The 14,343-nt window shown below is 46.8% G+C and overlaps 1 protein-coding gene across 9 annotated transcripts in view; it reads left to right on the top strand.

Moving 5' to 3' along the window:
• ABHD4 (abhydrolase domain containing 4, N-acyl phospholipase B) overlaps positions 1-14,343 on the top strand; it is a 35,421-nt gene extending 21,078 nt beyond the window's left edge. For 3 of the 9 annotated variants that reach the window (XM_021099270.2, XM_021099268.2, XM_021099269.2), the window contains exons 6-7: positions 3,745-3,931; positions 4,893-6,306. In XM_021099270.2, the coding sequence (XP_020954929.1) occupies positions 3,745-3,931; positions 4,893-4,982 (277 nt within the window). In that variant the 3' untranslated portion in view covers positions 4,983-6,306. Of the gene's footprint in view, positions 1-3,744; positions 3,932-4,782; positions 6,307-7,563; positions 8,672-13,709 lie in introns of those variants that run through there. The other 6 variants (XM_084969254.1, XM_084969252.1, XM_084969253.1 and 3 more) reach the window with 3 other exon arrangements.

The following is a 14,343-nucleotide window of genomic DNA, read 5'->3' as shown; positions in this document are numbered from 1 at the left end:
GGCAGGGGTTGAACCCGCAACCTCATGGTTCCTAGTCGGATTCGTTAACCACTGCGCCACGACGGGAACTCCTAGACTGCTTTCTTTTTTTTTTTTTTCTTTTGGTTTTTAGGACTGCACCTTCAACATATGGAAATGTTCCAAGGCTAGGGATCGAATTGGAGCTATAGCTCCTGGCCTTCACTACAGCCACAGCAATGTGGGATCCAAGCTGCGTCTTCGACCTGCACCACAGCTCATGGCATCGCTGGATCCTTAACCCACTGAGCAAGGCCAGGGATCAAACCCACATCCTCATGGATACTAGTCGGATTCATTTCTGCTGTGCCACAACAAAAACTCCCTCTAGACTACATTCTTTTTTTGTTTTTGTTTTTTGTCTTTTTAGGGCTTGTGGCATATGGAGGTTCTCAGGCTAGGGGTCTAATCGGAGCTGTAGCTGCTGGCCTCCACCACAGCCACAGCAACATGGGAGCTGAGCCGCATCTGCCACCTACACCGCAGCTCAAGGCAATGCCGGATCCTTAACCCACTAAGCGAGGCCAGGGATGGAACCCATAACCTCATGGTTCCTAGTTGGATTCGTTAACCACTGAGCCACAACAGGAACTCCAAGATTACATTCTTAAACATAGAATTGCTGATGGGAAGAGTACACACTTTAAAATTTAATTTTGTGCATCTTGAAATACCATTGGACAGGAATGCCTCCTCTATCTTTTGGAGATTTGGGAGGGTGTCACTAGAATGTCAAGAAGTTTTTATCTATGACAACTCAGGCAGTAGGCCCCACAAGCCTGCTGATCTGCCCCACAAGTCTTGATAACTGGCATCCAGAGCACAGTCAGGGAGGTAATGGTTCCCTTGGGCAGTGCCATGTAAGTGGCTGATACCATGAGGCACCACCTCTGTGGGGGCCTTACCCCAAGCTTCTGGGAGGCATCATCAGGAGCAGAGCACTGCCCTGCCTCATTTCAGACCTGTTCAGCACAAAGCTGTATAGCAGCTGGGGTTTTGCATTCCAGCAGTGCTGTCTGAGCATTAGCCTCAAGGCCAGACAGCTGGAATTCCCATTGTGGCCCAATGGGATTGGCAGTGTCTCTGGAGCACTGGGACACTGGTTTGATCCCCGGCCTGGCACTATGGGTTAAGGATCTGGCATTGCCACAGCTGCAGCGTATTTCTGGCCCAGGAACTCCTCATGCTGTGGCCAAAAAAATGAGGGGTGGGGGAGAAAAAAACCAGACAGCTTTCAGGCAGCGTGGGAACTGTCCATCCAACATTCCTCAGGAGTTCAGCTGATTGAAGGGCTCTGCTTTAGCAGCAGTATGAAACTCAGCTCAACAGTCAAATCAGGTAGCCCCTGCTTCCTGCTCTCGACCCCTCTCAGCCCCCACTGGGCTCAGTGCCAGTCGCACACCCTCTGAGGCCCCGCAGACCCAACCCTAGCCCTTTCCTCTAAGCATTCCCCGGTCCCAGACCTAGTTCTGTATAATGAATGACCTCCCAGTCTAAGCCACAGAATATACAGTCATGAGGAATTCCCTTAGTGGCTGAGCAAATAATGAGCCCAACTAGTATCCATGAGGATAAGGGTTCCATCCCTGGCCTCGCTCAATGGTTAAGGATCTGGCATTGCTTTGAGCTATGGTGTAGGTCTCAGATGCGGCTTGGATCCCATGTGCTGTGACTCTGGCTTAGGCCAGTAGCTACAGCTCCAATTGGACCCCTAGCCTGGGAACTTCCATATGCCGTGGGTATGGCCCTAAAAAGACGAACAAAAAAGAATATAAGTTCACGCTACTCCTGTGGGTCCTGGAGGAAGCAGAAATGACATCAGTGATAACCGGTCCCCTCCCTCCAAACACCACCACTCAAGTTGATATGCCCCTGGGTGTATCCAAGGTATTCACCCTGATGAGAGCTCACGGTCACTCTTATTATTCCCTTGGAAAATATATAATTCAGCCAAAGAAAAATATTTGGGGGGCGGGGTACCTAAACTTAGGGGCTTTGTACATATTTTCATTTTTCATAATAATGTGGGTATAATTCTCCAGTCTGTAGATGAGAAAATTAAGGTGTGTTCTGGTTTCCCGACTTGCTAGGAAAGTGTAACCAGGATTTGAATTCATGTCTCTCTGACACCAGAGTCCATGATTTTTCTACTGTGCTACAATGTCTTAAGGAAGAATTCTGGAGTTCCCTGGTGGCTCAGCAGGTTAGGGATCAGGTGTTGTCACTGCTATGGCTTGGGTCACTGCTGTAGTGCAGGTTTGATTCCCAGCCCAAGAACTTCCACATACCATGGGCATGGCCAAAAAAGAAAAAAAAAAAAGGAAGAATTGTCTTTCTGGTGACCTGTGCAAACTTGGGCTCCTCTTCATCTCAGGGGTGCAGAGGACACTAGGGATATAATGGCTTGAACAGGCTGAGCCTGCTAGGCGGCAATCTCCCCAGCTTCTCCTGCTCCCTGCAAAAACCACAGAGCAGCCTGGACAACAGCTTCCACCTCAGTCTTGCAGACCCCTCAGGGTATGGCCTCAGTTAGCTTTCCCTAAGGAAATGGCCAGGGAACAAAATAGATTAGATCAGCCATTATTGCTTCTCACAAACTCACAAACTGCTGCTCCCCTCCCCTCCCTGAGGATCCTACAAGACTGACCTTTCAGAGTTCCCTTAGTGGCTCAGCAGAAATGAATCTGATTATCATCCATGAGGATGCAGATTTGATCCCTGGCCTCGCTCAGTGGGTTAAGGATCCAGTGTTGCCATGAGCTATGGTCTAGATCACAGATGCCACTCAGATCCAGAATTGCTGTGGCTGTGGCATAGGCAGGCAGCTACAGCTCTGATTCAACCCCTGGCCTGGGAAGCTCCATATGCCACGGGTGTGGCCCTAAAAGACAAAAAAGAAAAAGAAAAAACATTTCACTCCAGTCTCCTCAGCGAGCCCTTTGTGCGCCTGCATTGTTTGCTCTTCAGAGTCCACCTCAAGTGAGCCCCTTGACGGCCTCCTCCAGCCCCAGCAGGCCAAGTGCCTCGCCTGTGTTCTCCTAGAACTTGGTGGGAAATTTGAAGTTAAATGGCTAATCATATAGTTCATTATTTAATGTGGAAAATGTGAGCTCCAAGAGGGCAGGCACTGTCTTGTTCATATGTCACCACAGGTCAGGGATGACACAGAAATACTTGTTGAGTATAGTATAGTAGCCTCTTACGCTCTTGGACAGTTCTTGGTGCCATGGGGTTTTTACAAGTGTGTGACTCCTAAACCTTCTGTGACAGGAGCCTCTGGAGATTCAGTCCTGTCTCCTAATCTTTCCAATATTTAATGAGCCCCGTGTTGGGCTCTGAGAGGAACACAAAGATGATGGAGATACTGCCCCGGCTTCTGAAGAGATGGACAGGGCAACATTTTTTTTTTTTTCTTTTTGGGGCCATACCAGACTAGAAGTCTGGAGGTTCCCAGACTAGGTGTCGAATCAGAGCTGCAGCTGCCAGCCTACACCACAGCCACAGCAACGCTGGATCTGAGGCTACGTCTGTGACCTACACCACAGCTCACCACAACACCAGATCCTTAACCCACTGAGCGGGGTCAGGGTTCACACCCAAGTCTTCATGGATATTAGTCAGACTTGCTTCTGCTGCACCACAACGGCAACTCTTCCCCCCATAAGGTGACATTTTATGCTTCAACATTTACTCTGTTCATTGCTTCACCCTTTTTTGTTTCTTCAGTGGGGAGACAGCATTCAAAGCCATGATGGAGTCCTTCGGCTGGGCCCGGCGCCCCATGTTAGAGCGAATTCACTTGATTCGAAAAGATGTGCCCATCACCATGATCTATGGGGCCAACACCTGGATAGACACTAGCACGGGAAAAAAGGTGAAGCTGCAGCGGCCAGATTCCTATGTCCGAGACCTGGTAAGTTGGCCATCCGAGGATCAAGTCTGAGGTGGCAATACTCTGCACTGGGTCAGCACGTGTTGACTGACTCAGCATGACTGAGAGTTGGGGTAGTGAAAGGTGATGGGGGAGTCGGGCCAGGGGAAGGTTGAGATACAGCAGTGGGTTTGAAAGGGCTGGCTCTCTGTAATATCATAACTGCAGGAGGGGTCCTTATTTCTTTATAGCCCATTCAGCTAAAAGACAGGTAAATCTTGTCTGTCAGGCACAGACATCTGGCTGTCCCTCTACCCCCTACAAGTGCCACCTAAAACCAGAGATGGGAGCACTAAAGGCTGCATAAGGCCTTCCTGCCACACTCCTGCCCCTCCCTTTTTCTTACCCCTTGTACCCTCCTTTGCTCATCAATGTGCTTAATTAGGCTGGTGCCCATGGACCCTGGTCTTCCAGGCTTGTGGATGACCTGAGCAGGTCTGCGGCAGGACGGGTGTGGAAGGAAAGATACAGTCAGGGGCCGGAGGGGAAGTAGGATGAAATATCAGGATTCACTGGCTCCACAGGGAAGTGCCAAGATCAGGGAGAAAGGTGGTCTGTTGTCTCAGATAAAATAAGTGCTCAGGAGTTCCCATTGTGGCTCAGCTGGTTAAGGACCCAGTGTTGTCTCTGTGAGCATGCAGGTGCGATCCCTGGCCTCACTCAGTGGGTTATGGATCCAGCATTGACACAAGCTACAGCATGGGTCGCAGATGCCGCTCAGATCCTATGTAGCTGTGGCATATGCCAGCAGCAGCGCAGGTTCAACCCCTAGCCTGGGAACTTCCATATGCTGCATGTGTGGCTGAAAAAAGAAAACGGTTTTTAAAAAAAAGGTGCTGGAGGGCGACAGGAAGCAAATTCAAGGGGGAAGGAAATGGTGTGACAGCTTTCCAGTGCCTGGAGTAAAGGACCATCCTGCCCCCGCGGGGTCCTCTCCCCGCAGGAGATCGAGGGTGCCTCGCACCATGTGTACGCAGACCAGCCTCACATCTTCAACGCGGTGGTGGAGGAGATCTGCGACTCGGTTGATTGAGCTGCTCTCCCTACAGGCCGAGGAGAAAGCCAGCGAGTCGCTCTCCCCTCCCTGTCTCCTTACTCACCCCTCTGTCCTTTCCTCACCCACTAACACGTGCCAGCCAGGCAGAGTCTTGGGCTGTCCCCAGGGCAGGGCCACAGAAGAAAAGCACTCCTGACCCCAGGCACAGGGCTGGAGGCAAAAGCCACAAGAGGCCTTGAGCTCCCCACTCTGGGAAGAACATAAAGGGTTGCAGAGTGCCACCCCATTCTCTCCAAGCCAAGTGTTACCCAGGTGGTGGTCATGAAGGGATCATCCCAAGCCACTGCCCCCGCTTCCTCCCCCGCCAAAGGGAGGGGGGCGCTGCTCCTGCGTCTCAGCGGCCTTCCCCAGTTCTACGGTGTGCAGGAGGAGAAGCTTCATGCTGGAACATCTTCCACCTCCATCACCCCGTGACCCCCATCCCATGCCAGCTCCATCCAGAGCCTTGACCTGCAGACTTCCCTCCCATGACCTAAGAGGTCATATCCAAAGCCCTCGGTAACCACAGAGGCACAGAGCAGGGCAGGGCAGGGCATGGCTGGTCCATGGTGAGACAGCTCTGTTCCAGGAGAGCCTGTTAGCTAAGGTTTGAGGCAAGCACCATTGCCAAGGGGCTGGTCCCAGTCCTGGCCAAGGCTAGGCCCAACCCTGCCCCACATTCCAGCCTCATTGTACAGGGATGCTGTATTCCTGCCCTGTGCCTCAGGCCTGGCTGCCTAAGCTGGGGACACTCAAGTGCTTCCTTCCCTGCCCCCTCTTCCTCCCACTGGGAGGCCTCTGGGCCACCCTCTGTGCCTTGGGCCCTGAAGCCCCACCCCTAGTACTGAGAAAGGTGGCCCCTGGTGGAGAGAAGGGAAAGGCCCTTCACGTCTGGGCATGTCTGGATCCCATCCTCTCTAATATTCGCTGGGTTTTTCTACCTGCCCCTGGAACTGAGGCCCACGAGAGCCTCTGCCCAGGGTCCAGTGGGGAGCCTCCAGCCAGCAGTTTCCTGTCCTCCTCAGCCACAGGATGGTCCTCACTGCCTGGCCCTCCATCCCTGCCACCTGTCCCCCTGGTCTCCAGCTCATCCCACCCTCGACCTACCTGTCACTCTTTCCCAGGGGCTGGATCCAGGTGCTGCTCTGAGGTTCTGGGCAGTAGGCTGGGCCTGGCCTCAGAACCAGGGCAGCTCCTGCCTTCTCCTTCCCTTTTGTAAAGCCAACCCTTTCACCAGAATAGTATTAACTCCTGGTGCTTTGTACTACTGGTCCAGCTGCCTTGGGCTCCTTTTCTATATTAATAAAGAAATGAGTCAAAAGTGCCAGTGGTGGTGACATTTAATATTGCTCAGACAAGAGTGCTGAAGATGGTGCTGAATTCACAACAGCTCCCATGACACCCAAGTCACAGGAGGGGGCCCTGAGAGGTACCCGCTCACAGGCCACTCCCCCTCCCGTTTAGTGCAGCATCTAACCTTAGACCCAGTCCATTCAGTATATCTGGGTGAAGTCTAACCATGGTATCTGCGCGCGCATGTGCGCGCGCGCGCGCACACACACACACACACACACACACACATACACACCATCTGATTTGGGTATTCCTAACAATCCCAGGGCTGGGACTAAGAAATCACTGTGAACATACCACCCAATCAGCATCTTTCCTGCTGAGTTCTAAGGATTTATGGTAACAGTTCACACTGTAAACTCAGGCTCCTCAAAGACCTAGCAGTTTTCAAGGAGAGATTCCACAGATAGACATAAAGGGCTGTGACTAACTCAAGACCCAGAAGGTCTTACACGGTTCAGCGGCTAGCAGGAAATGTGCTAAATATAACTTCCTCCTTGGGGATAGACACCAAAAGATGTGTGCTAAAAATGCACTCTGATGTCATTGCCAAAGGGTGATGAAATCTTCATACCTCTCTCCATTCTGGCATGTCACACTGTGAGCCCACAGCTGCAGTTACAGGTTGTGACCAGATAGAAAATAACTCTATTGGTTGATGACAGAGTCCAGTGAACGGTACAGTGGTACAAGACATTACTTTTCTCATGTGACCTGTCAGTTCACACTGAGTCCTCCTTAGATGGGCTCTGGAGTGTCCTTTTTCTTTGCTTGCCCTCTTCTCCCCTCCCCCAGCATCCTGGGCTGTCTGGCAGAAGCAAGTGAGACACTTGAGATTCTTTTTTTTCTTTTTAGGGCCGTACCTGCTGCACGTGGAAGTTCCCAGGCTAGGGGTTGAATCAGAGCTGTAGCTGTCGGCCTACACCACAGCCACAGCAACGAAGCATCTGAGCCACAGCAATGCCGGATCGTTAACCTACTGAGCAGGGCCCGGGATTGAACCCGTGTTCTCATGGATACTAGTCGGGTTCTTTACCACTGAGCCACAGTGGGAACTCCAACACTTAAGATTTTGAGGTTCAATTCCAACCCCATCCCGGTGAAATAGCTCAAAACAAACCATTTCTTCACTTGTTCATGTTGACCATTTTTCATAGCATAAGTTCAGCATCATTACACTAGAAAAGACTTTGTCTTTATCCTACCAAACATCACTCTTCCCTAGGGTTGAAGAAGAAAGACAATCTCAGCTTGACACTTGCAAGAATAATGAATTCCTAGACAGAATACTAAGGAGGAGTCATTGATGTCAACAGATGCACAGAGCCCTCCCCCAACCCAGGAAGACAAGACCCCATTCTCTTGGTTGCTGACTCTGTAAAGGGGTGGGAGGAGCCACTACAGACCTGGCCTTGCTAATGGGGCTCCTTCCTCCAGTGTGTTCTGAAGCCTAATGGAGAATCTGTTATGATTAGGCAGTCCCATATTTCAGTTCATACACGTGGGAACAAGTTACATAACCAGAAGAAACATGGGACAAAGAAGACTCTGGAGAACATGGGGTGATGGGTGATATTTTCATCTCCTCAGAGCGAAGAGTCTGACTTTGGAAAAGAAAGGGCACGAGGCTGATACCTGACAATGGATGTAGTATCGGAGTGACTTAGCTCAAAAAGTTTATGGACCTCTGATAAATTATAAAGTAACTAAGTAAAAAAATGGGCGTCATATACTTCCCGGAAAAGGAAAAGTGTCCGGTTAATGTAATATATGTGATACATGCTAAACCATGTATCACAGCGGTGGTTTCCTACACAGATCTCTAGGCTGGAGCTGATCCATCCCAAAGGATTTCTGGCTTGCAATGAAATAGCATTTTTCAAATGTTTTTTAATTCTGAAATTGTCCTTTGTTAACCCTATCAAGGTTAAACTGTGTTCTTTTACAAGGAGATGTTGACATTCTAAGACTGTTTGGGGTAGGAGGGAATGTCATTTCCTTTCTGCCAAACACATCAATTTCAGGGATTTTTCTCTGTAGTTAATTTTAATAAAATCCTAAAATCTGGGAGTTCCCGTCATGGCACAGCGGAAATGAATCCAACCAGGAACCATGAGACTTCCATCTCTGGCCTCGCTCAGTGGGTTAAGGATCCAGCGTTGCCCTGGTCTGTGGTGTAGGTCGCAGATGCAGCTCCAATCCTGCATTGCTGTGGCTGTGACATAGGCTGTCAGCTGCAGCTCTGATTCAACCCTTAGCCTGGGAACCTCCATATGCTGAGGGTATGGCTGTAAAAAGCAAAAAAGCAAAAAGAAAAAAAAAAGAAAGCTCTGGTAGGAGTTACAGAATAGGTGTTAAGATAAAAGGAGGACACAGGTGATGCTTTGTAAGTTCAGATTGTGAAACTGTCCCAAGGCAGGAGATGGTGGTGCCAGAGGTCCCAGCATCCGGGCATCAAGTCCAGGTCTCCCTCTGCTGGAAGCAGAGCATCTAGGAAATTCTTGCCCTACTGACAGTTTCACTTACTAGAAAGTTTTTTTTAAAAAAACTGAATTATAATTGACACACAATATTTATCACTTTCAGGTGTACAAAGTAATGACATTTTTATACATTATGTAATGACCACCATGACAAGCCTAGTAATCATCTGTCACCATACACACTTATTCCAGTGTTATTGACTATAGTCCCTTTGCTGTATGTTCCATCTTCAGGACATTTTAATTTAATTTAATTTAATTTTTATTTAAAAAAATTTTTTAGGGCCACACCCGTGGCATATGGAAGTTCCCAGGCTAGGGGTCAAATCAAAGCCGTAGCCCCTGGCCCACGCCACAGCCACAGCAACTGGGGAATGAAGCCTTGTTTGCAACCTACACCACAGTTCACAACAATGCCAGGTCCTTAACCCACTGAGGGATGCCAGGGATCAAACCCGAATCCTCATGGATACTAGTCAGATTTGTTTATGTTGCACCACAACAGGAACTCCACAACTTATTTATTTTATAACTGGAAATTTGTACCTCTTAATTCCCTTCTGTCTCTTCTGGAAACAGTTCTCTACGAGTCTGTTTCTGTTTTGTTGTCTCTTTCTGGATGTTGAAGAAAGATGGTCAGATAGACTTTTACAGATTTCAGGAAGGCAGATTTCAAAATGTTCCAAAGAAAACTTACCTAAGGGGCTCAAAAGGGACAACGAGTTCTCCAATGTGAAGATCCAACAGTTTTTTGTTTTTTTTTTTTCTCCAAAATGCTGAGGAAGAAAAGCTCCTTTACCAATCAGAAAATAGCTGCACTAGTTGTCTTCTGAAACAATCAAACTAGGGACAGGGACAAATGTCAAATCTCTTACATTAAAAAATGAAACAGTAAGTTCAAGTCATGGCTCAGCAGGTTATGAATCCGACTAGTATGCATGAGGATGTGGGGTGGATCCCTGGCCTTGCTCAGTGGCTTAAAGATCTGGCAATGCGGTGAGCTGTGGCGTAGGTCCCAAATGCCACTCGGATCCCACATTGCTGTGGCTGCAGTATAGGCCAGCAGCTGTGGTATAGGCCAGCAGCTGTAGCTCCGATTGGACCCCTAGCCTGGGAACCTCCACATGTTGCAGGTACGGCCCTAAAAAGACAAAAAAAAAAAAAAAAAAAGAACCAAACAAGTAAAGCAAGGGCAGTTCATGTGACAGTGTTAAACCAATATAAAGGTTTTAGAAGACAGGAAGCTATTTGAAGCAGCAAAGGATGAAGCTGCCAAAATAAAACGAACACAGTGTTAGGTCCCATTCCTTGCATTCCTAGGTAAACACAGTGGTTCCACTGAATGCTGATCTGAGCAGAAGTTCAATTCTGAGCATATTTTCCTTAATTTTTCGTGAACAAATGTTTTTGTTATAGAAAAATAAGAAGAAAAGGGACTTTTAAAAATCATCCAAAACTACACTACCCAGAAATAACCATGTTAAATATTTTGAATATATGTGTATGTATATGTGTATTCTGTCTATATCAATAAATATAGAATCTAAAAAATACAATCACCCCTCAGTATCTGTGGGGGATACTGGACCCCCCACAGATACCCAGATCTGAGGATGCTCAAGTTCCCTGTATGAAATGGTGTCATATTTGTATATAGCCTACACACCCTCCTTTATACTTTAAATCCTCTCTAGATTACTTGTAAGACCTAGTACAATGCAAATCCTATATAAATAGTTGCCTCCACACAGCAAATTCAAGTTTTGCTTTTTGGAAATTTCTGTAATTTTTTTTCCAAATACTTTCAATCGTGGATGCAGAACCCTTGGAGGACTGAATGTATATTAATATGCTTTTTTATTTGTTTGTTTTCTTTTTTTACAGCCTCACCTGTGGCACATGGAAGTTACCAGCCTAGAGGATGAATTGGAGCTGCAGCTGCCAGCCTACGCCAGAGCCACAGCAACACTGAATCCAAGCCATATCTGTGACCTATGCTGCAGGTTGTGGCAACACCAGTTACTACTTTTTTATAGACAATTTAACAGAATCTACCAAAATAATCTGCTGAAATCTAAAATGGACAAACACTATAAGCCATGAGTACTAATTTGAATATATGCCAATAAGTTTTAGTAACATTAACAAAATGCTAGAAATCTCAGTGCCCACTGGTTATAAAAGCGACATCTAAAAAGTTTTATAGGCGTTCCTGTCGTGGCTCAGTGGTTAACCAATCTGACTAGCATCCATGAGGACACAGGTTCAATCCCTGGCCTCAATCAGTGGGTTAAGGATCCTGCATCGCCATGAGCTGTGGTGTAGGTTGCAGATGTGGCTCAGATCCTGTGTTGCTGTGGCTGTAGTGTAGGCCAGCAAATGTAGCTCAGATTCGACCCCTAGCCTGGAAACCTTCATATGCCATGGGTGTGGTCCTAAAAAAAATTTTTATAGGTATTAAATAGAAAGATATTTTAAAATATTAAGTTGCAGACTATTCACATAAGTCCATCCATCCCATTTTTGTAAAACGAAAGTTACATGTAGATGAATAAAAATGTGTATGTTCTATAAGTATAAACTGTTTAATTAACAATGTTTGGAGTTCCTGCTATGGTGCAGTGGGTTAAGAATCTGACTGCTGAGGCTCAGGTTCGACCCCTGGCCCAGCACAGAAAGTTAAAGGATCTGGTGTTGCCACAGCTGTGGTATAGGTCACAGCTGCGGCTGGGATACATTCCCTGGCCCAGGAATTTCCATATGCCGAGGGTGTGACCCTTAAAAAAAACTACAAACAGTGTTTGCTGCTGCAGAGTAGAATTGGCTGGTAGTTTCTGTCAGCGTCAGGGTAAGCTCCCTCAGACAGGAGTCAAGGTGTGCTCACCTTGCTTCATAAATGGTCCAGTGCAAACATTTACCTGTAGTCGACAAACTTGTGGAAGCAAAAGGCATTGCAGGAGTGGGTTCCCAGAGGACTATATCAGGACAAATGCAAATAAAGCAAGAGCTTAACTCTCTCTGTGGAAAATAAGGGAGAATCCCCTCCCTTCTCCTTTTTCTTAGACATTTACTTTAGAAAACTTGGAAGTTCTGTGTCTGCTCCTTGAAAAGTATATAAATCTTAAGGCTCATGATATGTATATAAATGTATATAAATCTTAAATATATATAACCATTAGATTTAAAAATCTAAATCAAGAGTTCAAATTTAAAACGGAGCCACAGATTTAGTGGCTCAGCACGTGAAGGATCCAGCTTTGCCAGTGCAGCAGCTCAGGTGAGTGCTGTGGCACGGGTTCAGTCCTTGGCCCAGGAATTTCCAAGTGCTGAGAGTGTGGCCAAAAAAGAAAAAAAAAATCTAAATCGGCCTCTGGCCAGCTTTGTGACCCTCCCGGTTTGTCCTTCTTAAGGACCTGGGAACCATCTCTTTGAAGTGGAATCAAGGAAGAGAACACCCCTCTCTCTCAACTTCTTCATGAGGGCAGAAACCCAGTTTGATGCATGCCTCCCTCCCAAACTACCTTCTGTCCCAAAGATATGAGATAAAGCCAGTTAGCTAACAGATGGTGACCTCCAATACCAAGTGAAGTTAGGATGAACTACACATGACAAATGGTATATATAGTCAAGTCCTCTTATTCAAGGATTAGTTATTTATCTTGACAAAATGTATGCCACCCATTGTATATGGTCTTATAAAAGGGTGAGATTTCTTCCATCTTTGCAGTCTCTTTAGAGGATTGCCTGTGTCAACAAAAAAATTAATCAGTTGATCTAAGAAATATAAAATTTTATTAGAACCAAATTTGAGGATTATAACTTGGGAAGAGCATCTCAGATAGCTCTGAGAACTATTCCACCCAATGGAAGTCAAGGCACAGTTATAAAAGATTTTTGAGACAGTGCATTACATTTAAAGAGGCTGTACATTAAATGATGTATTATTGACAGTATACCTAATTCAGATCTAAATGTTAGCATGGTGGGTCATGTGACCCCTTTCAAGATCAAGAAGGATGGTTATCTTTTAAGGAGCATCCTGTTGATGCTAGAAGAACAGTGCTCTTTATGGTTGAGCAGGAATTTCTGCTAATGGGGAGATTTGGTCAATGAGTAATGCAGAAATACAGTGCACAGTCGGGGAGAGAGAGGAGGCCAAAGGGCAGAGAAGAATTTTGAGGTGGGGGAGGATCTTGGGGTTGTTTTTTGGCCATGACCACAGCATGTAGAAGTTCCCTGGGCTAGGGATCAAACTTGAGCCACAGCAGTGACAACGCCAAGTCCTTAACTGATAGGCCCCCAGGGAACTTATGTTTGAACTTTTCTTGTCTTGCCATAACATATGAATTTTACTTCACACCTGTGTCGCTCTACATATTCTGGTTTAGAGCATCTTCAATAGTAAATATGTTTTCTCTCTTCTGTCTTTGTGGAGAGGTTTTTTTGGGTTTGGCAGATTTTGTTTTCAATTACATTTCCCCCACAGCTGCCAAGTGTTGTAGGGCTGTGGAAAAGGGAATGGGGAGCCTGGCAAGAGTGAAGCCATCTTGCTGCCCCCGTCCATCATGGTGAACTTGAGGTGACCCATGTGAGGGCTCTGAGAAAAGCAAAGTCATTAAGACTCGAGAAACTCCCGGCCCCGTTGTTCTCAAGTTATTCAAAATAGCTAGATTGTACTTGAGGTTAGTCATTAAAGTAACAATATAAGACCTTCTGTACAGCTATACATCTTTCTGTATCCTGCATGTAACTAAAGGTTAATGTAGCATGTTAGACAGGTAAGCAAGCACTATAAATGTATCTCCCCCTTTCTGTTCAGGGTCCATGACTGGGAAGCGATTCCCTGTGGACCACCAGCGTAATAAAACTGCTCTCTATCTTCCTACAGTGTCCTCTGAGGTGATTTCTGGGAATTCTACAACAGTGTCAAACATTTTTGGAGGCCTGGGAATGCCTCAGGTACTACCTGCTGCAGCCAGGAGCACCCCTGTGGGAGGATACAGATACATTAGGAGAAGGAAGTCACATCACAGACTAGAGATGTCTGCTGGGACCCGCTTGGACATGCTACCCCAAACCACAGGCTCTCTAGGACCAGATGGCAGGCCATCTTTACTTTTCTGTCTTCTGGGAAAGGGGAAAAGCTACTTCTCATTTGGCCTTGCAAATGGAATGAGCATAAAGGTAGGAGTAGGTACAGATCGGCTAAGGTGATTTTCAAGCAGGAAAACTGTCTTTGTTTGTCCTCATCCCCACATCTTAATCCATTACCATTCTCTGACCACGCCCACCCCTCACCTTCCCACCAAGGCCAGAGGGCAAGCTGGGGCCATCAGGCTTTTTCCTCCCCCATTTCTTTTCAAACCTCCTATCTGAGGGGCTGAACTTATTTAAATGTAAATAAGTCAAGCTATGATTTGCATTTTAAAAAAGGACTATTGTACTTTGCTGTACAGCAGAAAATGGCACCACATTGTAAATCAACTATACTTCAATAAAACTTAAAAAATGGAAAAATAGAA

Source organism: Sus scrofa, chromosome 7 (genome assembly GCF_054392235.1).
Source record: "Sus scrofa isolate SSC_HxYL_T2T_F1_AM1 chromosome 7, Sscrofa_HxYL_maternal_Yorkshire_Landrace_v2.0, whole genome shotgun sequence".
Classification (NCBI taxonomy): domain Eukaryota; kingdom Metazoa; phylum Chordata; class Mammalia; order Artiodactyla; family Suidae; genus Sus; species Sus scrofa.
Note: the sequence above shows the minus strand (reverse complement) of the source record. Positions and strands in the feature narration are given on the sequence as shown.